This window comes from Hoplias malabaricus, chromosome 13, assembly GCF_029633855.1.
Source record: "Hoplias malabaricus isolate fHopMal1 chromosome 13, fHopMal1.hap1, whole genome shotgun sequence".
In the NCBI taxonomy this organism is placed as follows: domain Eukaryota; kingdom Metazoa; phylum Chordata; class Actinopteri; order Characiformes; family Erythrinidae; genus Hoplias; species Hoplias malabaricus.
Window position 1 is genome coordinate 29,548,713 of NC_089812.1, and position 24,523 is coordinate 29,573,235.

The following is a 24,523-nucleotide window of genomic DNA, read 5'->3' on the forward strand; positions in this document are numbered from 1 at the left end:
GCCACTTTTTTAATTGTTGGTCAAATCTAATATATATGTTGTATGTGTGTTCTTTATATTATTAGCATGAATACACATGGCCTTACTGACGTTTACACAGAGTGATATTTACAATGCAAATATTGCCAAAAATGTGATGTCAGATTACAACATGCTTAAAAAATTCTTTAAACCAAACTAATAGATTAGTTTAATCAGTTGTATTCAGTAATTTACTGTTGTTTTCAGTTTGCAGAAAATTGCAGTCTATCCCAAAACTCCAGACGTGGCCAAACTCAAAGTAAACGGCATATGTTCACACGCACTCTGTCCCAGCGACGGGACGAGATGGATGTGCGGATGGGCCCTGCTTGCATTTTTCTCAGAGGAAAACATGTGGTAAGAATCGTATATAAACTTAATGTATCAGTCTGCCTCTAACCTGAGCCGTCTGTGTGTGTGTGTGTGTGTGTGAACTGCTTAACACATTTAATTTCAGGCATATTTTTTAGCTATAAATCTTAAACATTTTTCTTATTGCTACCAGGAATGTTTAGTAACTTTCTGAAAATATCATTACTACTACTAATAATAAATACTACATGAAATTCAGTAAATGTTTCAGTAACAACTTTAAATAATTCAGTAAGTACAATATATAATTCATTAATGACTAAACAGTTCAGTAACCGCTTTAAATCATCCCATACGTACTATAAATGATTCAGTAATTCTTTATTACTATTAATAATTTAGTTACTATTGTAAAGGATTCAGTTACTACTTTAAACTACTACACTGTGTCTGTGTGTGTGTGTGTGTGTGTACTAACTTTCCATTTGTCTTATCTAATTTTACTGTTGATACTGATAAAATAATGGTAAAATTTGGAAAATGTTGCTATAAAATGCCCTTTTCTTTGTTGTGAATAGATAAATATACTTTAGACCACAACCTTATCACAAAACTATTGCAAAAATTATGTCTCTAGCTTCAGGCAGCTTACTGGCAACTATTTCATATGAAGAATTTCTGTGTTGTAGCTTTTAGAAGAATTAACTGCTTCCATCACTGACATTTCTGATTTTTTTGGAATGAAGCATTTCAAATCAAAACAATATCAGTTATAAAAAGCTCTTAGAAAATAAGAATCAAATCACTATAACATATTTTTTAAGAAGTGTAAAAGTGCACAAAGACCTTTTTTACTCTTTACACCTGAACATTATAATACAAATAACCATTATTACAATACATTGTAATATTAGTATTAGTAGTATCTATATATAAATCTGTCATTGACTGGCGTCCAGTCCAGGGAGTGTCCCTGCCTTGCGAGCTTGCTTGAGCTCCTGAGCTTGTGAAAGCTCTACCATCTACTATAGTCGTGAATAATCTCAGTCATCTGTGAGAGTGAATGGACAGAGACAGTGAGCAAATGAGAAAAAATACCTACACATATAATACAGAGCCAAAGAGTCATATCATACTCTGTGAGTAACAGGAGCACAGACAAATAATTTGTGCTGGGAATTGTTTTGCAGGAGCGGAAACTGGTAGCTGATGAGATAGAAGGTAACAGCCTCATTCACTATCACTTCAATCTTCGCTCTTCATTTTCATTTATTTTCCCACACGTGTATAAATGCTGAAAGATTAATATCACTGTGATATTGGTAGTGTATAGGTACATATTTGTTCACGGAAACAAGTGATGTAAATGCTTATAAAGTGGCAGTCTTGAAGTTGACAATTATATTTACTTTCCAGAAGATATTTTAGTTCTTGTTTCAATCTAACATTAAAAAAAGGAAAAATAAAATTAAAAAGGTGAATTGTGTCATTAAATATTTTTTTACTTGAAGTAACCCTAAAGCTATAATTAAACCATAACAAGCAGTGTATAACAATAAATAATATATTTATGCATAGATGATACACTCTTAAAAATAAAGGTGCTACAAAAGGTTATTTGTGCGATGCCATAAAGAACCACTTTGGTTCCATAATGAACCATTTTTGCTAATATGTTTAAATTGATAATTGAAGTTATGTAATAAAAACTTTGGGAGTAGGACCATGCCCAAACTCCTCCTCTCAGCCCTATATATATCCTGCAAATTCACGTCATTTCCGAGTCAGACAAACTCACTTCATTTAGTTCAGGAGATGGAGCTCGACTCGACTGCTTCACTACGTCAGCTCGCTCCTCCGCGCTGGGTCATTCCTGCTGATCCCCTTATTTGGAGCCGTGTTCGGCCATTATCAAACCCACCGAGCCTCCTGTTTTAAACTTGCTACCACCCTTTTCTCATATTCATTTATCCAACAGGGGGGTCTGGCTTCATATGCATTCGTAAGCCACCCTCAACTCCTCCCCAAAGACTTCTGAGTTCACCTCCCCGTTTCAGCCTCTACGGGGTTGGTCCGTACTAGCAATAAGAACCTTGAGACAGAGTGATGGATTTTTAAACATTTAAATGGTTCTTCACACTCATGCAGTTTTTAAACAACAAAAAAAATGGTTCTTCTATGGCGTCACTCAAAGAACCTTTTGTAGCACCTTTATGTTTTTACATGTGTATACTCAAGAAAGTAATAAAAATCAGAATTTGAGGAACTGTGCTAATTTTTAATGTTTAACCTTTTCTTATTCACTTTCCTTTTAAAATTTGTGAAAAGTTGAATACAGTAGAAACACAACTCAAACAAGAACCTAGAGAACAATTAATGACTATTAAAGAAACTAGGGAATTTTTCAAATCCTCCTCCACTCATTGATTAAACCCATAAAATCACGTGTGTTAAGCAGAATTACAGCTTGAGAAGTTATTGCCAAAAAAAACAAACAAATCCCTTAATGCCATTAATTGACTGAAATATAATCCTACACCTTCACTTTCATTCACTACACCTGTAACTTCTCCATTACTCACCTGCAGCTGAAAAGCCAAGTTCTGCTAGCTGACAGATGTGGTTCCTTTAACATGTAGGAAACCTTTGCTGTCTGAATTAGCCTGTATGAGAATGTCTTTGAATCACTGTAGTTTCATAGAGGAAATGCTCATCCATGGATTTGGCTGTTATTGTGCGCATTATATCTTCTAACATATATATATTAAAAATAAACATCATATGACCATGCTAACAATGTAACAAATAACTTGATTCTCACTGAATCTGGTCTTTGATGTTAAAGTTTTCTATTACAATTAAGTTATACCAACGTTTACGCTACTTATCCTCAAGCTTCTTTTAGGAATTATATTTTCTGTAGACCCCCGCTTCCTAAATGTAAAGGATAGATTTTGGGGTTTAACTAATGACTGGAGATGTGCTTTAATAATTAAAAAAACATTTTGGAATGCACAGGTTCTCTAACAGAAATGTGACAGTGCAAGTCAACCAAGATTCATGTGTGTGTGTCTGTGTTCCAGAGCTGCGAGAGGCTTTTAGTGAGTTTGATAAAGATAAGGATGGACTCATCACTTGTAAAGACCTGGGAAATCTGATGAGAACGATGGGCTACATGCCCACTGAGATGGAACTGATTGAACTTGGCCAGAACATCAACATGAACCGTACGAAAGAAAGAATTGCCTTCTCTCTTTCTATTTAGCTTTGCTTCTTTGTAAGATACATGCCACTTGGTTTAATGTTTTATTTCCTGATGCATTTAAGAACAACGACATTTCATATATTTCATGTAAGAATCTTTCTCTTTTCTCTGTGGTGGCAAGTTGGAGGACAAGTAGACTTTGAGGACTTTGTGGACCTCATGGCTCCTAAGCTGTTAGCAGAAACAGCTGGAATGATAGGCATCAAGGAGCTTAAGGAAGCATTTAAGGAGGTGAGAGTTATCTTTTGTGGCACTAACAGCCTCTACAATTCTAGGAACTCTTTACACTGGAATACTGCTGTGACGATTTGATAGAATTCATCCACATAAATCCTCACAATTCCAGAATTACTAAATGATGCTCCATCACTCCAGAGAATGCAGTTCTATTTTATACATTACTAGCTGATGCTTGGCATTGGAGATGGGACCTATAAGCTCATGTGCAGCTCATAGTGTCCCATTCAATTTGGCAGTGGTTTTTACAGGAGTACATTGGAATTTGGGCATCATTGAATGTGTCAACAATGAGAACTCCTTAAAGTAGTTGAAATCACTGGACATATATTGTATGTATTATATCTATTCAAAAGACATATATTTTGGCCAATTTCCAATGTTGACAATTGCTGTGTGTGTGTGTGTGTGTGTGTGTGTGTGTGTGTGTGTGTGTGTGTGTGTGTAGTTTGATATGGATGGTGATGGTTCCATTACAATAGATGAGCTGAGACATGCCATGCAGAAGCTGCTTGGAGAAACCACCAACAGGAAAGAGATTGAGGCCGTGGTGAGAGAGGCAGACAACAATGGAGACGGAACAGTGGACTTTGAAGGTAAAAGTTTATACACACACAAGCATACGTCCATGTATCACGCTATGTATGCAATGTTATCCTTAAATCAAAAAACATCCCATCTTACAACAAGAGACTAATATTCACTTGCTTTGTATGCCCAATATTTTTTCTTCCTTCAGAATTTGTAAAAATGATGTCACGGGATTAAAAAGAAGAATAGGTCCTGAAGATGAACACTTGAACTGAAAATGAAAGACAAAGGCAAAGAAAAAAAAGCACTGCTTATATTTTCTTTATAATACAATCCATGTGGATCGGAATATATGTCACAGGTCAGAAACACTTATTTTTATCATTTAATTCCAGCTGCTTGGTGGATTTCTAACATCATAAGTTTCACTCTGTGTTCAGTTTCTGCACAAATCCTGCTCCACTTTATCCAATGCTGTATATTTCAATGATGTCATATGTCTTACATAACATTATCAGTACATTCTATGTCCTTATGTTTCTTGTACAGAAGCAGATGATGTAGTTTATGTTCCAATGTAAAATTAAAGGTTAAAGCACTACTGGAATTGATAAAGTCTGGGATAGAGTTTTTAATTTCCCACATAGGCCGCGTGGTGTGTTTGTTGATGGTTGCTGTTTATGGTTTATTTGCATGTTATATATAGATTTTCTAAACTTAATAAGGAACATAGGTGACCCTCTTGTGAATATTGTTTAAAGAAAACACACACACACAAACAAAAATATGAATATGAAAAAATGATCATTAAAAATCATATACAAAATGCATTTAAAAACTATTTAAAAATAAGTGATGGGTGTATGGTCAAATCTTCAAACCTGTTTTAATATTTAATATTTATAATATATAAAGAACATAACAAAAGTTAAATCTGTGAATTAAAAATTCATCCCTGAGGCTTCAGAGTACATTTAAATACAGAAACAATATATTATCTCTCCCTCTCACACACACACACACACACACACAGGTTACAGTAAAACATTTTTAGTGATAGATTTGACTGGTGAGCGTCTTATTGTGAGATAGAGGAATAGGAATAAAAAGAAAATCTGAGCAATTTGTGAATGGACTAAAGGAATGTGAAAACACATGTAAATAAACAAATTTGGGTGTAATCTGGGATTAACCAAATCTCCATCACAGATAAAGATTCTGAAGGAAAAAATGCCTTAAAAAAGTTGTTTTATATTTTGAGGTCAATGAACTATTCTGAATTGTTTTGAAAAAAATATTTTATATTTTAATAAATTAATGTAAATAATAGTCTGGTGTAAACTGAAATAAATACAAACTAAATGGCCTATAAAATAGAATGAGTTCAAACATCATGTTCTAAACTAAAAAAAAATACTAGGCCCTATTATACATTTTTACCCTTAGACTAGTTTTTCAACAAATACTGTAAATGACTGAGTAACTGCTACTATAGTAACTTATGTAGCTATGAAAATGAATGAATATAAACTTGGCTCCTCATACAGGGTTTATTTTAAGTTATTGGGTCAAATCCTGCAGTGAGTTCCTCTTTATTTCTGTTACAATGCAGGAAAAAGTGCACTACAGCAATGGAGGCTAATCATGGTGATGCCTCGGATTTCAGTGGGTTACTTCTGTGATCTCTGGCTGAACCTATATCACAAGCTGACAGCTGTGCACCCCTGCATAATTTTCAAGAATTAGGATAAGCACATAATCTCAATAAATCCCATGCTGTTTCAGACAGGAAGTGAAGACATGGAGAAAGAAAGTGAGGTCAAGGAGAGCAACAAGTCTTCAGTGCCCTGCGAGACCAAGACACTGGCACATGCCAATACTCCATTGTGGTCTTGTTTTTTTTTTTTTTTTATAAAATTTCATCCATCTACAACTTACCAGTTTTCCATCTAGGTCATATTTGGTCCTAAGCTGTTCTACTGACATTTTAAAATGCAAAATCAATCTTGTTTAATCAATTATTTATAAGATGTTTACACAGACTTGTTTTTCATGTGGACTAATTATCACTTAACATCTGTCTAAATTAACACAATGGCTTATTGTCCACTTTTAATGCGATGGTACAAGAAAAAACAGGCATGGCGTGCAAAGTCTGTGAGCAATTAAAGTTGAAAACAAACAGGCAAACTGAAACAAAATGGATTATGTCCATATTTCTAATGGGCATGTCCATTGTCTTTCAGGCCACGTGAAATAAACTTGGTATCAGAGAACTTGGTAGTGTTTCTGCACAGAAGTGGTATCCCAGTAAACATTTAGCCATTGATTCAACGTTGAAATAACGTAATGACTGCCGTCTAATCAACGTTCTCTTAAGGTTGAAAATGAAAGTTGAAAAGACGTCCAAACACAGACATTGAAAAGACGACTATTAGACGTATTTTGGACGTCCATTGACGTTATTAATTGGTCCCAAAATAAATTACTTGTATAAAACACATTTTGGATGTCCACTGACGTTATCGATTGGTCACCACTTAACTAACTTATTAAGATGGAATTTGGACGTCCATTGACGTTTAAAATATGTCCTTGATGGACAGACTACTTTTAGACCTATTTTGAACGTCCAGGGACGTTCCTTGTTTACTGGGATATGGCACTTTCGTTAGGTAACAGATTTTCAGGGTGCATTTCATGATGTGATGGCAGACTGTGTTAAGTAAAATCCTGAAGTACACCCAGCTACGTGTCACTATATTTATTACAGTAGAATGGCGATAATGCCATCTGCAAGCTCATTCAATAAAGGTTTCCAGCCTTGCCTTACAATCATAATTTCCTGAAGGCTTTTACAGCATTATTTAACAGAGTGAAATTTCTAAATACAAGGGGTCCATGACTTACGACATTGATCCGTTCCTACGTCGCGTCGTAAACCGATTGTAAGTCGGAACATACGTACTTACTGTACGTAAATAGCATACCGTAAGCACTTATCCTACCCTAACACCTATCCTCCTCGGTCCCGAGCCGCGTAACCGTGTATTCTTCCACCGCGCACACCAAACACGAAGTTCGCCTTACGACGTTTGCGACGCAAAACCACTTAAGTCGAAACAAGGCTTTATACAGTAAATGGGAGATGTGTCGTAACCACAAAATATCGTAACTCGGGACTGACGTAACCCGAGGACCTCCTGTAGTTTGAAATCTTGATTTGAGAAATTTTGAACTGTTGGACAATCCTCCTGTGAAGTTTTTTACAAATTGGTGAGCCACAACATTTTTGTGGATGCTCCATTGTACTATCCTGCTTATAGTGAAATATTCAAAAAAAGAAATTTTTAATATATATTTTTGCATTTTACAAAATGTTCCAACGTTTTTGGAAATGGATTTGTACTGGTCAACTTGAAGCATGAGCTGTTTATATTTCTGTCGGGTTTGTTATGATTTATGCATGGTTTTATTGATGTTTTATAAACTTCAGGTTACAAAAATGACATGAATTATTTGTTACATTTGCTACAAAGGGAGAAATCATATAAATGTAATGTTTACATGTTTAGAGCAATAGCATTGTGTATTCTACATCATCCAGCTTAATAAGTGTAAAGTGGGAAAAGATATAGCACAGAGAAACATGCATAAATCACAAAGAACCTACTGTATAATTGTCTTCTGAGAAATGGAATGGAGCCTGCTATAATCAACCATATCCCGTTTCTCTTCAGCCTCAACCCTACCAAAAGCTCCAGATTTATTAGTGACCTGTGTAAGCTGGCCAAACAGACCAAGGCGGCTGCTGGTCACATCTGTTGCTGCAGTGACTAAGCCTGTAGTAAGGGTCTCTCACTCTCTCTCACTGTTACATCACACACGCATGAGATCCTGCTTAGTTTTCAGAACAGAAGTCATGCAACCATAATTACTCACATTTGACATTTATATGACAGAATGTACAGGGCATATTTTTGCGGCTCAGGTTTAGACAACCAGATGTACAGAGAATAAGTGACAGCAAGACTATACACACAATAAAACACACATGGGTCCAAACTCCTCACAGCCAGTCACCTGGAGCAGGACATGAACCCACAACCTCCAGGTCCTGTTTGAGCTGTTTGACTGCGCCACCGTGCCGCCCAATTATTATGTTTCTTTATTCATTCTTTATTTATTACATTTGTAAAATTTATTCAGTGGTAATTTGTTCTTCACTTCTCATCCACGGCAGACTAATGCCCACTTTAGTGTTAATAAGTCACCTTATCTATTTAACATGTTTTTTACTATATGCACAGTTGTGTCCCTATGAGTGACAGGTAATGTAGAAACACTCATACTCTATAATGTCTACAAGGGCTTTATACTAGATATTGAAACATAACTCAGATGATTTGATTTCAAATTAACATTAGTGAGGTCATATCAAGCTCCAACTCATACCAATGTTACTGGATGGTACTTCATTACTCCATAAACACAGTTCAACTGCTCCACAGCCAGGTACTGGGGTGCTTTATACCCTACTTGCTGATGTTGTCACTGAGCATGGTGACCTTAGGTTTATGTGAGGCTATAATAACTTATTCTTTAGGGGTTTGATTTTTCAATTTTGGTGTAAAATCAAGCTAATTAAAAACAAGTAAGACAGGGCATTGAGGGCACTGGTAATGTGTACTATCTATGTTCTTTAGTTAATGAGATGTCATGCTGGGAGTGGAACTGGATTCAGCACAGCTGGACGTGAGAATCCACAAAGACCAATGATGTAATACCATTCCAGCCTTGTTTTTATTTTTGTTGCTTTAATCCCACTGTATAGGCACCCTTTGAGAGTTACTTTCTCCATATCCATATTAATCCCACCTCTCCGTCTCTCTTTCCGAGTAGCTCTTAGTGTGTATAATCCAGTGTAACTACATGTAAGCAGGATGTCTTCTGTTCTGAGTGCTCTGATGATATAACTGCGCTTGACTTAATTTAGACTAAATATGACCCCACAGGACATGCTGTTGGTGTTTGATGTTCTCCTAAAATAGGAACTGTGAGAAATTGATGTTTAATCCCCGCTTTTTTGTCCAGATTTTGGTTTCTATAGTATTGCAAAACAAATATTCTGATTCACTACAATTTGTGACTGCTCTGCATCCTGTTAAGACATTTTTTTCATTAACAGACAGTGTAATTCACTAATGGCCATTAGTTAGTAACGGTTTTAGTTAAAAAAAAAACAGTCAAAGAAGATAAAAGGCAGAAAGAAATTGACAGCAAAAAGTTCTAGCTTTTTCCCCCATTACTGAACATGGTGCGAGCTAGCAAAGGCACCTGCCAGCTGATGTCCAGGGCAATTGACGACTGGGGGAGCTAACATTTAACCAGGGGTGTCTGGAGTAATTGCCTAATAGCAGTAAATTTCTTTGACTAGGTACAGATTAAGCAAAGCCACAAGGAGCTAAGATAACATTTGTTCTAACTAAAGCAGAACTGTAGTTCCCAGTGTTTTAGCTCTGACCTGCTGCTCTCAGCGGCGCCGCAACCGCTGTGGGAGCGACTGTGACCCCATTGGCTGCAGCACCGACTGAGGGATAGATTACTCTGGCTGCTGATTGGATAAATAAAATTGACGACCAATAAAAAGTGCGTTCTCTGTTCAGTTGTGGAGAGTCTAACGGTCGCTCCAGCTGAAAGAGAGCTGCGTGTTTCTGTCTCAGGCATTAAAGTGTGACCTCTAAAGTACGTTACAAAATGCGTCACGTATCGTTTCAAAACGGAAGTTTGGAGTCCAAATACGGGATAATTTCATTGAGTTCTGGAGACAGAGAAAATTAAAATAAAACAGCTACAGCCTCCCAAAAACAGGTCTAACGACGTCCATGTTCCAGACATGTCTGAGGTTTTTATGTTCTCATCTGGCAGTCGTTTGGTAAAAGCACTGGGTTGGCCACACTTGTCTCTGTCTAAACTGGGATGGTCTTGTATGGAGAGAGATTAGTCTCAAAACACTTTACAAATGTGTAAATGTTATTCTAAAAATAAAACAAGTCACAAATATGTTTCACTGTTCACAAATAAACACATCCCAATCTGTGTCTCACAGACTGGAATTTATACAAATACAGCTACATTCATAAATACATGTTTTTGGTTTTCATAGATATGTCACAATTTTATGCGAAAATAAATACATTTGTATACATTTACATTGAATATATTTGTAAAGTCGAAGTCTCGAATATAAAATTTACTTGTAAATTGTAGAATCTGCGTTTGTGAATCGAGTCACTCACGTGTTTTCCGTGACGTGCAATTGTTCATTTCCTCTCAAGGAGTTTTTGGATTTTGAAACTTTCCTTTCGCATTTCACCCGATCCACATACAAATGCAGCCTGATCCACAAATGTGACCAGCAGGCGAACAAGCCACCGCTAGATGGCACTGTTGTTTTAGGACGTGGGGCCAACACAAATGGAGAAGCATTTGCGCAACATTTAATCTGGAAGTTCGAACAAAAAGCCCCCAAGCCGCGGAATTCAGCTTCATATCACAGACAGTTAGGAGGAGGATCACTGTAGAACACTTTTGAAGGTGCCCTAAATTTAACGACGTTAAAATCCAACGGAACTTCCCTAATTTCGCTGCAGACTAGGGTTGTTAAATAAAATACGTTAAAATCATCCCGTATTTGGACTAAACCGTGTTGCTTATTGGGCTGATACGGGACTGACGTGTTTCGTAATTTTGAGACTGGATTGTTAAAACGGGTGATTTGTTTCAGACAGACAGATCCTCTCCCTCAGCCGGAGGGAGGGGCAGATACCCCACGGCTCCGAAACAGAATATGCGCTTCTCATTGGTCATTACTTTTATTTAGCCAATCAGCAGCCAGAGTTAGCTGTCTATCATTTACTGCGGCAGCCAATGGAATCATAGTCCCGCCTACAGGGGGTGGTTTCGCTGCGGCCCTAAAAGCAACAGGTTAGTCCTGAGACATTGGGGAAAACAACAGTGCCACCTAGCGGTGGCTTGTTCGCCTGCTGGCCACATTTGTTGATCAGGCTGCATTTGTATGTGGATCGGGTGAAATGCGAAAGGAAAGTCTCAAAATCCAAAAACCCTTGAGAGGAAATGAACAAATGCACGTCACGTGTGTTTAATTTGTGTTTTAACATTTACGCATTTGTAAAGTATTTTGAGACAAGTCTCTCTTCATATTGGAGCAGTTGCACATGAGCTAAAGTTGACAACGCCTAGTGTCAGCTAGAGTGGTGTTAAAATGGAGAAATGGGTCTCATATGATTGGCACACATACACAACATCAGCTCCCACTGCAAACACAAGACTGAACAGGTCCAGACACAGCCTCTATATAAGCAGAAAAAAGTGGACTAGATTAAAAACATATGTTTGTAATCCGCTCACAAATCCCTTGCACAGGACCCCTTAAGATAAATTTGTACCTCATTGACCAAAGAAGTAAAAAAGAGACAAAATACCTGAAAATACTTCTGCCCTATTCTCTAAATCCTTGGGTGATGAAAGTTATTGGATTTGTAAGAACGTGTATAGAAATGAGTTTATAAAAGTGAGATCCACCATTTAAACACTAGAGGGAGAACAGGAGAGCAGGATTAACACTGTGCTGGTGCCACCTGTGACCCAGTTCAGCAGGAGATCGAAGTGCATTAAAGGGCCCATGTCCTTTAATTTTTTCTACCGTTGTCATATCCCTCTGCTTCTGTCTCTGGGATTTTACTCACTGTAATCTGCTTCTAAGACTAAAATATCACCAAGGTCCAAAATACCCACGTTTCTCTTTTTTTCCCCAGTATTTTTTATTTTTAACTCATTTGAACACATCTGCTTTCTTTCACATTTTGCAAAACATTAAAATTCAAAATCAGTTAAAGTCTGTATAAAGTAAATTATATCCGTGAATAATATTTCAATGTATTTATTTTAAATTAGAATACATTCACATTACAAGCAATTCCATTATTTATTTATTTATTTATTTTTGCTATAATGAGGCTTCAGGATCATAAATGTAACTGCCTGGAATGTGAAAAGATATGTCCATATTATGGAGTGTTGCTCAATCACACGCCCCTGTCCTGAATTCACTTCAGCTGAAATTGTGTCGCAGTCACACTACAGCAAAATATTTGAGACTTGATGCACTGGGCTAGGGTGACCAGACGTCCTCTTTTACCCGGACATGTCCTCTTTTTTTGATTTTGTTTTTCTAGAGTTTACATAGAACTTTGAGAAGCGTCTCGTTCACAAACTAGTCCCGCCCTCCCCTACTCCGATTGGTTCGCTTGAGTGAGAAGGGGGCGTGGTGAAGTAGCCTAAAATCTTCTGTAGAGCTACCGTTATTGGTCGATAACCTTCTCTGTAAACATTTAATTGGTCAATTCTGTAGTGGTCCACCCCCCCGTCCCCCTGGAGACGTGTCCTCTTTTTCTTAGATCTGGTCACTCTACACCATGCTGCATAGTGAAAAGTAAAGCAAATGAAAAGTAAAAGAACTTTGTTAAAGCTATTATTGTCATAACTCAGTAATACAACAACATCTGGATTCAATTCCTCCATAGCAGTGAACATAGGTAACTAGAAGCATTGAATAAACATGCCTGGATCACTGGGCAGCCACCATAATACCAACAGGGCAGTCAGGGGTTATGCAAATAAGCTATGTCTTTTGAGGTAGAGGAAAGCACAGTTCTTTCTTTCCCACTGTCCCCATTGTTCCTTTCACTCTAAGGGACCAAACCAAAAACCTTCCAGTCCCAAGCACACTTCTTGAACTTTAAGACCATGGCTTCCACCCTGGGAAAAATAGAAAGAACATGTGTTGGCATCAGAAAAATAACATATATAAAACAAGATCCGCTTTTGCAATAATGTCTGTATTTGGAGTGGAGGTACTTAAATATTTATATAGTATGTAAAGTGCTTTCATTTCAGAACGTGAGGATCTCAGGTCTTTTGTTATATATGTTGTTTAAGTTGAAAGACCACTAGGTCAAATGGTTACCTTACAATTACTGACCTGTAGAATAGAAGTTCTCTTCTGATGTTGCAAATACAGGCTCAGCACTGCAGAGACAGCACTATGTAACCTTTAGAGGTAGGCAGGGTTCCTATCCTCCTCCCTCCACCTCAATATCAGGACAGTGTCATAAAAGTGAATTGCATTCTGAAATTGTAGGAGCAATTCAGGAGCGAAAACACAAACTTTCTTGATTTTCATGGTGGATCATTCTCAGCTCTGCAGTGACATCGATGTGGTGGTGTGTTAATGTGTCATGAATGGATCAGACACAACAGCTGAGATTAAAAACATTGAGTGGACAGTGAGTGTAGAAACAAATAATGTTCTGGTTGATAGGTGTGTGTGTCTGTTCATGTCTTTATGACAGCCTCCATTCTTTCCAGGAGCTCTCAGCAGGTAGCTTTAAGCATTGACTTCTCACAGTGGAATGGTGGAAACACCTGTGTATTTTCTTTCTAGAAAGACTGGAGATTGAATTTGCCAATATAATTGATTATATAGTGTCGGTTCTGGTGGTATACTAAGTCTTTTATGGTTGTTAGGAGCCCCAATGCTTTATGGCAATAAAGAACTCATGAATTTCCTGAACTCATATTTTCTGCTCCAACTTTCTCACCTAAGTGGGTTATGTTGTATACATTTTCTCTAAAATACCACATGAAAAATGTGTTGTACATAATGGAGATTTGGTTGGAAGTTTTAAAACTGAACAGTGATATAAGGCTTCTGCTGTTCTCTACAGAGAGAAAGGAAAAATCAAACATACTTTCAATGCATAGACTAACAACATCGCCACTCTCATAATGAATCTCAAATGGCTAACTTCAGAGAAGGAAAGTGGCAATTTAAAAGTAGCTAATGGAAACAACATTAACAATTTAAAATGTTTGGACCACTTCGGTTGGTCTTTTTTTCACATAGTTAAATGGCTGCCATTTTCAAACATAATTCATAATAATTACAATAACAGAAACAAGGTTTTGTTCTGACAATGACAATATTATCTTTATGCACCCAGAGTACAGAGAAATGCAGACACACAGCACATGACAGTCAATGATGTTTGTATTTATTTTGTTGTTACATTATTGTAAATCGGACTTGGTTCCAAAAGTTCTGACCTGCTTCACCCATTCGGTGAGGTATGGCCTGCTGCATGTCAGTCAAAAGTGGGAGAGGCTTCAAAGGTCTTACTCAAGTTAAAAACAGTCTTATTCACACAGCTTCTCTCACCCATGTAATGTGGACACACACACACTGCATCAAGCTTTCAATGCAGAGAGAAATCCAAAAAATAAAAGCCAAACGGTCCTTCGTGCTTTTGAGTGTTGTGAGGAAAACAGGCAAACTGTTACTTCTGTATTTTTATTATCCTTTTAACCCTCTTAAAGTTTACATTAATTTCCCTCTTTAAAAATTTCATAAACAATCAGTTTTAATTGCAATGAGTAAATCACTTAGTCATTAATTCATGGCTGAAATACATGTTTAGTGAAATGCGTCCCCAAACCGTTCGGTAAAACTTAGTTGGCCCTTTGGACCCCACTGGCACACTGAGTAAAAAGCTGATGGTTGCTAAATGAACCAAAAAACATAAAACAGTTATAATACTTAATTATAAAAAGAAACACTGACATTACTTAACACATTTTAAGTAAAATCCCAAAGAATTTGGCAGCAAATGATGAGGTTCAGAGGCAAACTGCACCGCCACAAAAACACACCCACATTTTTTTCACGTGTACACACACGCATTCTCTCGCATATGATCATGGACACTTCCTGGGTAAGAGATGACAGTTTCCTGTTCGGAAGGGCTTGGTGAAGTGGCACACTGTGATTGGCCATGTGAGGACTGAAGGAGGTAAAATAAAAAGTAGCCCCAGTTTTTTCTTTCCATCCCTGGCTCATTTTCACTCTAGTCTTCCCCAGCTTTCATCCCTCGCACGGATCCTTCATTACGCATCTGTAAAGCAGAAGTTATTATATGTATATGTCTCCTGAGTGCAGAGATGACAGTCATTTAAATAAAATGAGGTTTTAGGTCAAATTGAACTTAACAGTACATAGGGTTTTATATGTGAGTGTATTTTCCTATTTGATTTTAATCGTAACATACTGAGGAGTGCGGTTTTATGCTGACAGCCAGTCCTGATTAAAAATCATTACACAGTTTAAGAAAAAGAATTTTTCAACTGCAGCATAGGTACAAACGGATAAAAGGATAATTACATTTGTATGGAGCAAAAGTTATACATATACACACACCTACATACATTTATACATATAATGATCTCATTAAAAGCTCCTCTCCCTGTGCTGAAGAGAATTTTACAACCCCCAGAAACCCACTTCCTTTTTTGTGCCAGGGGCGTAAAGTATCATTCTGTAGTATAATGTGGAGAAAAATTAGATTAAACATTAGATTTTAATCACAGAATCTATTGGAAAAGCCTCTACGTTTCTCTGCACTTCTGTCTGAGTTATTCATAGACAGATTATACACAAGCTTCAGTAACCATCTTATTTCACTTGTGTTTTGTTTTAATGTTTAAGAAACCAGGCACATTCCATTTGTCTCAGTCTTATCCCTGTTTACATGGTAAATAATCTGATGCCGCTGTCCCTGCTCTCAGAGTGGAACAGATTCTTGGAGCATAATGTTTTATCCTTCTATTTCACAGTGAAGCTGAGGCTGAATTGTAACCATCTCCTGTAGTGCGCTGTACATTGAAAATAAATCTTATAGCGCACTAAAATTTAAGTTTCATGTAGATAGTATGGTGGTGACCCAAGCCCCTCTACTGATTGACACAGAGGAACAGAGCTCTCCAGCTATATCTATGTAACACACACACACACACACACACACACACACACACACACACACACACACACACACACACACACACACACACACACACACACACACACACACACACACACACACACACACACACACACACACACACACACACAATGTTCACATTGAAAATATTTTTAAAAGCATCAAATGTATGTGTTTTTTTTCTGTAATGCATTATGGAATCTTTTTAAAGGCCAAAAGTATGTTGTTTCTATGGTTCTACTATGGTAATTCGTACCTGGTCCAGTTCACGCTGCGTCTCCTCCTCCATTCGGCGGATGTCATCCATGGTGAGGTCCACCCAGCGGTCCAGCCAGCAGAACAGCTGACGGTGGAAATTAGTGAAGAGTCTCTTCTCTTGCTGCTCAAAGAGAAATTTGAGTAAAAGAGAAGCAATCTTACACAGTTATTTATCATATTACTTAAATACGATGACAGTGTGTAACATGTATTAGTCTAAAATATTCATACCTTGTGGATAAAGTTTTCCACACGCCCCTGAAGACCCCACCAACGGAAATGCACAGTCACCAGCTTATATGCAGTCATATATGGACAGTTACTGTTATGAAGCTCCTTCTACAAAAGAGAAAGTTAGAGAAGGAGGGAGTGAGACAAGTAAAAATGGTATAAATTCTGAATGGTACAAGAATATTTGTGATGCTCAGTAGTTGCAGCAAGGTCTACGTAAAAGGGTACCTTCCATCCCGGTCCCAGAGGTCCCCTACCAGTCTTCTCAGAATGAAAAATGGCTGGGTCCTCCTCTGGCTTATAGTCCTGAAAGATTATTAGTTATGAAATCATTAAATTATTCATATTATTCAATATATAAGGCTTTGAATACCTAAATGGTCTAAAATGTCATCAAGTATATAGTGCATTTGGGTCACCCCAAACTTATAGGACAGTGCGTGCATGAATTTATCACACAAAGACAGAACTGCTAATCGGAAGCCAGTAAGGACTCCTTGTCCAACTCACCACATCATCCACCTGAGAACGATCTGCAATATCGATTGGTATTACCTCAGTCTCTTCCCACTCCTCAGGGGGGAGCCCGTGAGGCTGGAGGATAAAGAAACATGCCCATTAAGAATTTCTATAGATGAACTACTATTACCAGACACCAGATGATTCAATCTCAGTACAACACATTTACTTCAAATACAGTACTAAATTAAATGACTCACATTGTCCGTTGTTCCCAAGTCAGGTTTATGCCAAGTCTCAATCTTAATGAAAAAGTCATCTTTCATGTATTCATTCTGAAAAAAAGTACACACTGGGGATCACAAACAGGCCACATTTATTTAAAACTCATAACTATTATATATGCAAAACAAATACTTGTTGTCATACGACAAGCCTTTTCTCCACTACTTGTACATTTCTGTACTTTTTAATTTGATCTTTTAAGTTTATTATGTGTAGTTAATTTATACTATTATCAAAGATTTACTGCAGGTTCCGCATGAATGGTTTCTAGAGGGGTGCTAATTAGTTCAGCACCAGGTTTGTTTTGGAGTGTAAGGAAGAAAGCGGCATAAAGAAGCTCTGAGCAAGCGAGGGAGAGAGAGTGTTTGTAATCCTTTATCGTGTTTCTGTAAAAAATTCAGACACTGGGTGACTATTTATTTTCTTGTGTTTTATATTATAATCTCTCATGCTGGAAAGACTACATGTCTCGACTGGCCTGGGAACGCCTCGGTATACCCCCGGAGGAGCTGGAAGCAGTGGCTGGGGAGACTGGGGAGACTCTGACTGCTTCCCCAGCAACCCGGACCAGGATAAGCGGTGGATAATGGATGAATGGATGGATGGATTATATTAGGTCTCCTGCACTGTGGTGTTTGAGAGTAACTTTTCGTCATTTAACCAGCTGTGTGTGTGTGTTTACACCACAATATGTGTGTGCATGTACTGAGAGTCACTCATATTTTAAATTAGTTTTCACCACAGAGAAATTTAATTCCAGAGAATCTTCTCTGCAGAGACTGTGAAAAACGTCCATACGGCAGACAATTTACAGGTGTCATTGCATATGTGCAAGCACAAAAAAGGTGCCAAGTTATCGGTTGTAATGTTGGCTAAAATCCCAATATCAGACTGATAACAATAACTAAAAAAATTCCACAAATCGGAAAATGAAAGTCTGTGTAACGTTTATCTGTTCAATTTCCTGCTCGATTGAGACTAAACACAAAGTAACTTTTTTAATTTGGTATATTAGGAAAAGTATGGGTTTTTTTTTTGTTTTCCCAATTTTCACATTTTTCATTTCAGTTGTTTTTTCATTTTTTCAGAAATTCTGATTTTGAGGAGCAGTGGGGGAATATTCCATCATATGGAAAATGTTTTTTTTGAGAATGGAGGAACTGGAGGAAGTGTTTAGTGATGAAATATAAAGTTAAAGACCAAGGATAAGTTCAGCTGCCTAAGACCTAAAGGTTTACTCAGAGGAGAAAAACGTCTGAAAGCTATTGGTAGGTTTTGTGCACAATTGCAACTACATACATGTTATGAATATGTCTTACTCGTTAAGTTACCATTAAACAGTTTATAAAATCAGTAATTACTGTGTGGATAGTTAGTAACATTTTTTACCATCTTCTCATTCATTAGCCAAGTAAGTAATTTTATAAGTAATAATCACACTCACTGTAACAACTGCAGAATTCCAGTTTTCCCAATTTAGGAGCAGAGGATGGAAAGAAAGAAAAAAGATATTATTGGATATTGAAATGAATAGTAGTTTTAAAAATAATAAATAAATAACCAGGGATATTTCACAGCTGAAAGTAATTGTACCAGTATGGTACCTTTGTTGAAAAAAAATTATTTTTTTACTGATAAGGGATAAATGTCCATAATTCAAAACCCCAACAAAATATGTTTACCTATAAATATATAAACCCATCACATTTTAAAATACTTCATTTAACAACATACACTGAACAATCACTAGATTAGGAACAACTACCTTGCATCTACATTCAACTACATGTCCATTTTTTCAGCTACACTGTCCATACAGGAGAATTTTGTAGTTCTACAATTACAGAATATAGTCTGTAAATAGGTGGACTACATAAAAACAGGCCAATTACAGTCTGTAGTTGGAAAACTTCCATTTCTGTATGGTCAGTGTAGGGAATAAAATGGACAATGAGTGTAGACACAAAGCAATTGTGCCCTATTCAGCGATATCTTGATAAAGCATGATAAATTAATAGTGCTGTAATAGCATGTGTGATAAACATTTTTTTTTTTTTGCATAAAATAATATATATATATATATATATATATAAAATTACTGACTGGTGCGACAGTAGGGATAGGCATTCCAGGCTTTCTCATGAAAAACCAGGGCTCCCTCTGGGGCAAACATCTGAATGAAGCTGGGCACCTTGCTGTTAAACAGAAAACAATAAATAAATGTAAAAATTAAATAAATAAAATTTATTTTTTTTTAAATTATGCACATAATATCACCAGCAAGAAGACTTGAGGGTTTAGTAAGACATAATTTGTATTGATGACATCAATATCTCTGAGAATGTTGCTCTAATTTTGTACTGTGTTGTTAGCGCATGGATGACACCGATCTATACCATATTTTAGTCAAGTACAATATTTTTGAACATACTAAATATATTTGATATCACCATCAGAATACTATATAAGTACATCAGAATACGAGAACAGCTTGCTTGAAAATGCTTGCTGGTTTTGAAATTTGGGTTAAGTGTCTTTGGCAATCATCACATTTTAAGACAAAACTTTTTCAACCTCTTGCAAAACTACGCCTGAGGCACAACATAATTCATATTTTTATTTCATGTATTAACTTGCTAATTGGAAGCTTTTGGAATTATCAAATATTTTAGAGATCCAATTCTGAGCAACACACACACACACACACATACATTATATATAAATTCAGCAGTGAGACAATGTCTAGGACTCAAAAGCTTCTCAATTTTTGTTTATATTTGATGTTCATCAGAATCACTATCAGCTGAGTCTGGGTTCAAGACAGTAGTGAAAGCACATGTATACCTGTGTATGTGGTAGATTTTGTGGGTGTACTGGCCCTTCTCGCCTTCTTTCTCGTATGGTTCATTCCGGAGGACTTCAATCCCTTCACCCCCTCCTGTGTTATTCTTACTAGCCTCTGCAACTGAGTACAGTTGGCCAACCTGGTACTAGTGGGGGGTAGGGAATGGGGAGAGGGGGTTGTTACATAAGTAACTAATGGCAACTAACCCTCCCTCTAGCATACAAAACAATGCTGTAAACCATTCAACCATATATATTAAGTATAAAGAGACCAAAAGTCTGTTAATGTTTCTCTGATCTAAGAATATATGTGAAATTAGGAACATTACATCATTTCTGTGATAAATGATATTGTTTTAAAATTAAGCTTTTGAGTATTCTGTAAATATTAACAGGAGTACAATACAAAAACACTGCATGTTTCATTAAAAAGAGCATATGTATCCCTGTTTAATGTTAATGTTAAATTCAGTGCTGTTCATGAAACAGCAAAAACTTAATAGTTACTGTAGCTAGGTTTGGGCAATGTACAACAATTAAATATATGTTTATACATAAAACATCACCATATTGTACACAAATGTGCTCGAAATGTAAAATGTGGTGATGCTTTATGTATAAACATATATTTATTTATTTTTATTTTTTTTACACTGCCCAAACCTAGCTAAACTGGCTGCTTTTTCACATTTGCATCTGAAAAGATGTATAGTCCATTAAAGCCTCGTTGTACAAGCCAGTATCTAAATAACAGAGGTAAACGCAACGAATGTTTTACTCACCTCTTCTACCGAACATGGCAACACCACTTGACTGAAAAATAAGTTGAGAGAGAGAAACAGTGAGGTTTACGCGTTGTCACACTTGTATAACGGGTTCGTGGACATTATTATATGGCTAGCGTTAACAAACCGCTCTCTCCCCGGCGCCTTAAGCTCAGAGACGGGCGTAAACCAGAGCTCGGTTAGCAGTATAAAACCAATCGATTTCCTATAACTCTGACAAATATGAACAACGTACAAACTGAGACAAGGCGCGAACTGTTCTGAATCTTGGTCTTGAGGTTTGAGACTGAAATCCATATGAACCGCTAGCAAATCTTAGTTTAGCAAACAGGCTAAAGTAACCCAGCCAAGCTAATGTTAGCCATAACACGAAGAAACCCAATCACTGCCTCACCTTCATTACCTGTTATAAAACATTACAATATTAACACACACACAAACGGATCCCGGGGTTCATCAAATGTACAGCGTTTACATGACAAAAAGCTACTATGTTCATGTTTACTCACTATTCCTTGACGAGTACCATCCCGAACCTGCACAGAACGGTACATTCAGCAAACACTCACTCCGCTTAGCGGAAACTGGACCAGCGCGTCATCAGGGAAGTGGGGGGTTTAAGAGTCGCTGAGGGTCTTACAAAATCACCATGATGGGAAGGGAAACTGAATAAACACCCACATACAAACTTATGGAATTCTAAATGACTCCCTACATGGTACACTTTGTGAAATATCAATTTGGCGTTCCATTAGGCATTAGGCACATTATGCGTCCAGTAAGGAAATGTGTTTGAATCCCAAATTGCAGAGTAAGGAGCAGAGGGGTATTCCACTAAATAGGATTTTTCCATTTAGCCATTATAACTTATGCCCAAATTTGAGGATTTTCCAAAGTCCCACAGGTCTTTTCCCATTCAACAGGCTTGACTTTGGTCTTAAGTGATCTGGCTGAATTGAGTAATCCGGTATAAGACCCAGATGAGATTAAGTTTTACAGACACACACACACCAACCAATATTCTGGACGTCATCTTTAGATCGCTGTATTACTTTGACCAAATCTAATTTAATCTTGAGTAGCCAAAAGGCAATGTTCTCTTTTTTTTGTTTTTAGTAAAATTAGAACTTGTAGTGAACACGGCATGTGAGTAAATGCCATTCTAAAAATATGTACATTATCCATTATGTAGCAAGTAGTATCTGTAGGGTGCATTATAAAAGAAAAACATAATAAATAATACATAATGCACGTAAACATAGCATTTATTATGCATCTGTAAAATACATCTGCAGAACAAATGTAATAAATCAAATAAAATTGATATTTTTCTCTCTGTTGTGGGTTCAAGTCCCGCTCCGGGTGACTGTCTGTGAGGAGTTGATGTGTTCTCCCAGTGTACGCATAGGTTTCCTCTGGGCACTCTGGTTTCCTCCCACGATCCAAAAACCACACATTGGTAGGTGGATTGGTGACTCAAAAGTGTCCATAGGTGTGAGTGTGTGAGTGAATGTGTGTTACCCTGTGAAGGACTAGCGCCCCCTCCAGGGTGAGTTCCTCCCTGGCGCCCAGTAATTCCGGGTAGGCTCAGGACCCACTGTGACCCTGAATTTGACAAGCGGTTACAGATAATGAATGAATGAATAAATGAATAAATGTTCACAGATGTAAGTGTGTGAGTGTGTGATGGATTGGTGCCCTGTCCAGGGTGTGTTTCTGCTTTGCACATGATGATTTTGGAAAGGCTAAACAGAAACAGAGACCTAGCAGATACAAAATATGAATTAGTTAACTAAAATATATTGGCGGCACAGTGGCACAACAGGTAGTTGGTGATTTTTATTATTTTTTTAATAAATCGGACTTATTAATTATATTGCAAAATACCCTACACATTTAGTACGTAGTAAGTACATGGTAGCTACACTGGATATTCATATTTTATGATTTAAACGATTTCAGTAATACTCTTGAGGAAAGTACATTGTGAGATGACAAATGTGTTGAACTAGTTTTGGGAAACATAGTGTGCTTTCAGGATCTAATTGAAATTAAAAAAATAGTAGTAACTTCTTATTGTTAAAAAAGGTTTTCCTCTATGTATGAATGGTTGCCTTTTGTATACATAGACCTGGATTCACCTGTGTATATAGGTGTAATATCACGATGATATAATAGTTTTTTGATAGTTTGATTATGTAAAATATCCTACAAAGTATGTTGATGTACATGAAGGATGTTCTTTACTATAGAAAACTTATTTTAACTGAGAGGAGAAAATGCTTTGTATATCCACTTAAAGCTCAAATGATTGTTTGTTTGCCTGGTTTGGCATGTAGGTGCCTAAATGACTTTCTTCTGTGATGTGGAGAACATAAACAGAAGATGATAATGACATTAGCCTGTGAAATTCCCATTGGTACACAGAAACACATATGCATGCACACATTTTACCTTTAGAGGAAGTGTATGGGGAGTCAGGGAGAGGGAGGGGTTGGGGCACTCTCAGGGGTAAAAAGTCCAAACACACTCGTTGATGCAGTGAACAATTGCAACATTGGATCTAGTAACTTCTAGATAGACCTTTGGGGTTTGAGACGATACAGCACTCTATGGTATGTAAAATCCAATATACAATACATCATGGTTCCCATTCATTATCTGATCTAAGGTTACTTGTTGACAGTCACTCGTTGCACACCCCTATAGATAACTGGCAAATGGTGGCTTCTTTTACAACATGCTGGGAAAATATTAGGCCTTATTTAGGAGGAATAACGCCACTTTTTCAAAAGGTGTACTTATGCATAATGCAATATTTGCGTTACAGACCGGTTAGATATGAAACCGTTCATTATAAAAAAAATTCAGATTTATAGAAACAATAATTTAATTTGCTGTCCAAAGCTACTACACTTATTTTATATGCTTTTATATGTAATGATTAAAGTTTATATGTTCATGCAATATGGTAAACACTGCAAATAATTGCACTGTAAAATGATCAGAAAGATTTATATAAAAAAAGTAATATAACTGTTCAGATTATTAAAAAATTTGAATCTTTACACAACAGGGGTTTTTTTTGCATACGTTTGATGACTTATAGTATATGACACTTCTTAAGCTCTGTTATTAATTACTGGTTTGATTTCCATAACCATCTTGATTTTCCAGTCACTCATAATCTCAAACTACATGTTCCAAAATGTTTAATTGGCTAGATGGTATAACTATGTAACTGCAGCCAGGACCCAAACATCTGTTTCTTGTGATCTAACACAAGCCAAAAATCTTTTCGTGGTTTCTGATTAAAGCTGATGACAGTTGTTTGTTAGAAGATAAAAAAAAATACACGCCCTCCACAGAAAATGTACACA

General features: G+C 36.9%; 2 protein-coding genes across 2 annotated transcripts; one reads left to right on the top strand and one right to left on the bottom strand.

Annotated features, from left to right (window-relative positions):
* The first annotated feature begins 291 nt into the window (after nt 1-291).
* Nucleotides 292-4,603, top strand: cabp5b (calcium binding protein 5b). The gene is made up of 6 exons (XM_066641665.1): nt 292-378; nt 1,524-1,554; nt 3,417-3,560; nt 3,720-3,829; nt 4,284-4,431; nt 4,575-4,603. Exons 1-6 carry the CDS (start codon nt 292-294, stop codon nt 4,601-4,603), a joined length of 549 nt encoding a protein of 182 aa, XP_066497762.1.
* A 9,844-nt stretch (nt 4,604-14,447) lies between these two features.
* On the bottom strand, nt 14,448-21,748 carry pitpnbl (phosphatidylinositol transfer protein, beta, like). Its single transcript, XM_066642385.1, has 11 exons — nt 21,653-21,748; nt 21,141-21,171; nt 20,359-20,504; nt 19,618-19,709; nt 18,959-18,966; nt 17,490-17,564; nt 17,281-17,364; nt 16,999-17,076; nt 16,771-16,878; nt 16,538-16,660; nt 14,448-15,399 (listed from the first exon to the last, which is right to left on the bottom strand). Exons 1-11 carry the CDS (start codon nt 21,670-21,672, stop codon nt 15,352-15,354), a joined length of 813 nt encoding a protein of 270 aa, XP_066498482.1. The 5' UTR covers nt 21,673-21,748; the 3' UTR covers nt 14,448-15,351.
* Between the last annotated feature and the right edge of the window lie 2,775 nt (nt 21,749-24,523).

Excerpts from the sequence above, each read along its gene's own strand:
- cabp5b (XM_066641665.1), top strand. The coding sequence starts at position 292 with ATGTTCACACGCACTCTGTCCCAGCGACGGGACGAGATGGATGTGCGG. Across the intron at positions 1,555-3,416 it reads GGTAGCTGATGAGATAGAAG|AGCTGCGAGAGGCTTTTAGT; the intron begins GTAACAGCCTCA and ends TCTGTGTTCCAG. Across the intron at positions 3,561-3,719 it reads CCAGAACATCAACATGAACC|TTGGAGGACAAGTAGACTTT; the intron begins GTACGAAAGAAA and ends TGTGGTGGCAAG.
- pitpnbl (XM_066642385.1), bottom strand. The coding sequence starts at position 21,672 with ATGGTACTCGTCAAGGAATA. Across the intron at positions 21,172-21,652 it reads ATGGTACTCGTCAAGGAATA|TCAAGTGGTGTTGCCATGTT; the intron begins GTGAGTAAACAT and ends CTTATTTTTCAG. Across the intron at positions 16,661-16,770 it reads TGGAAAACTTTATCCACAAG|CAAGAGAAGAGACTCTTCAC; the intron begins GTATGAATATTT and ends CTCTTTGAGCAG.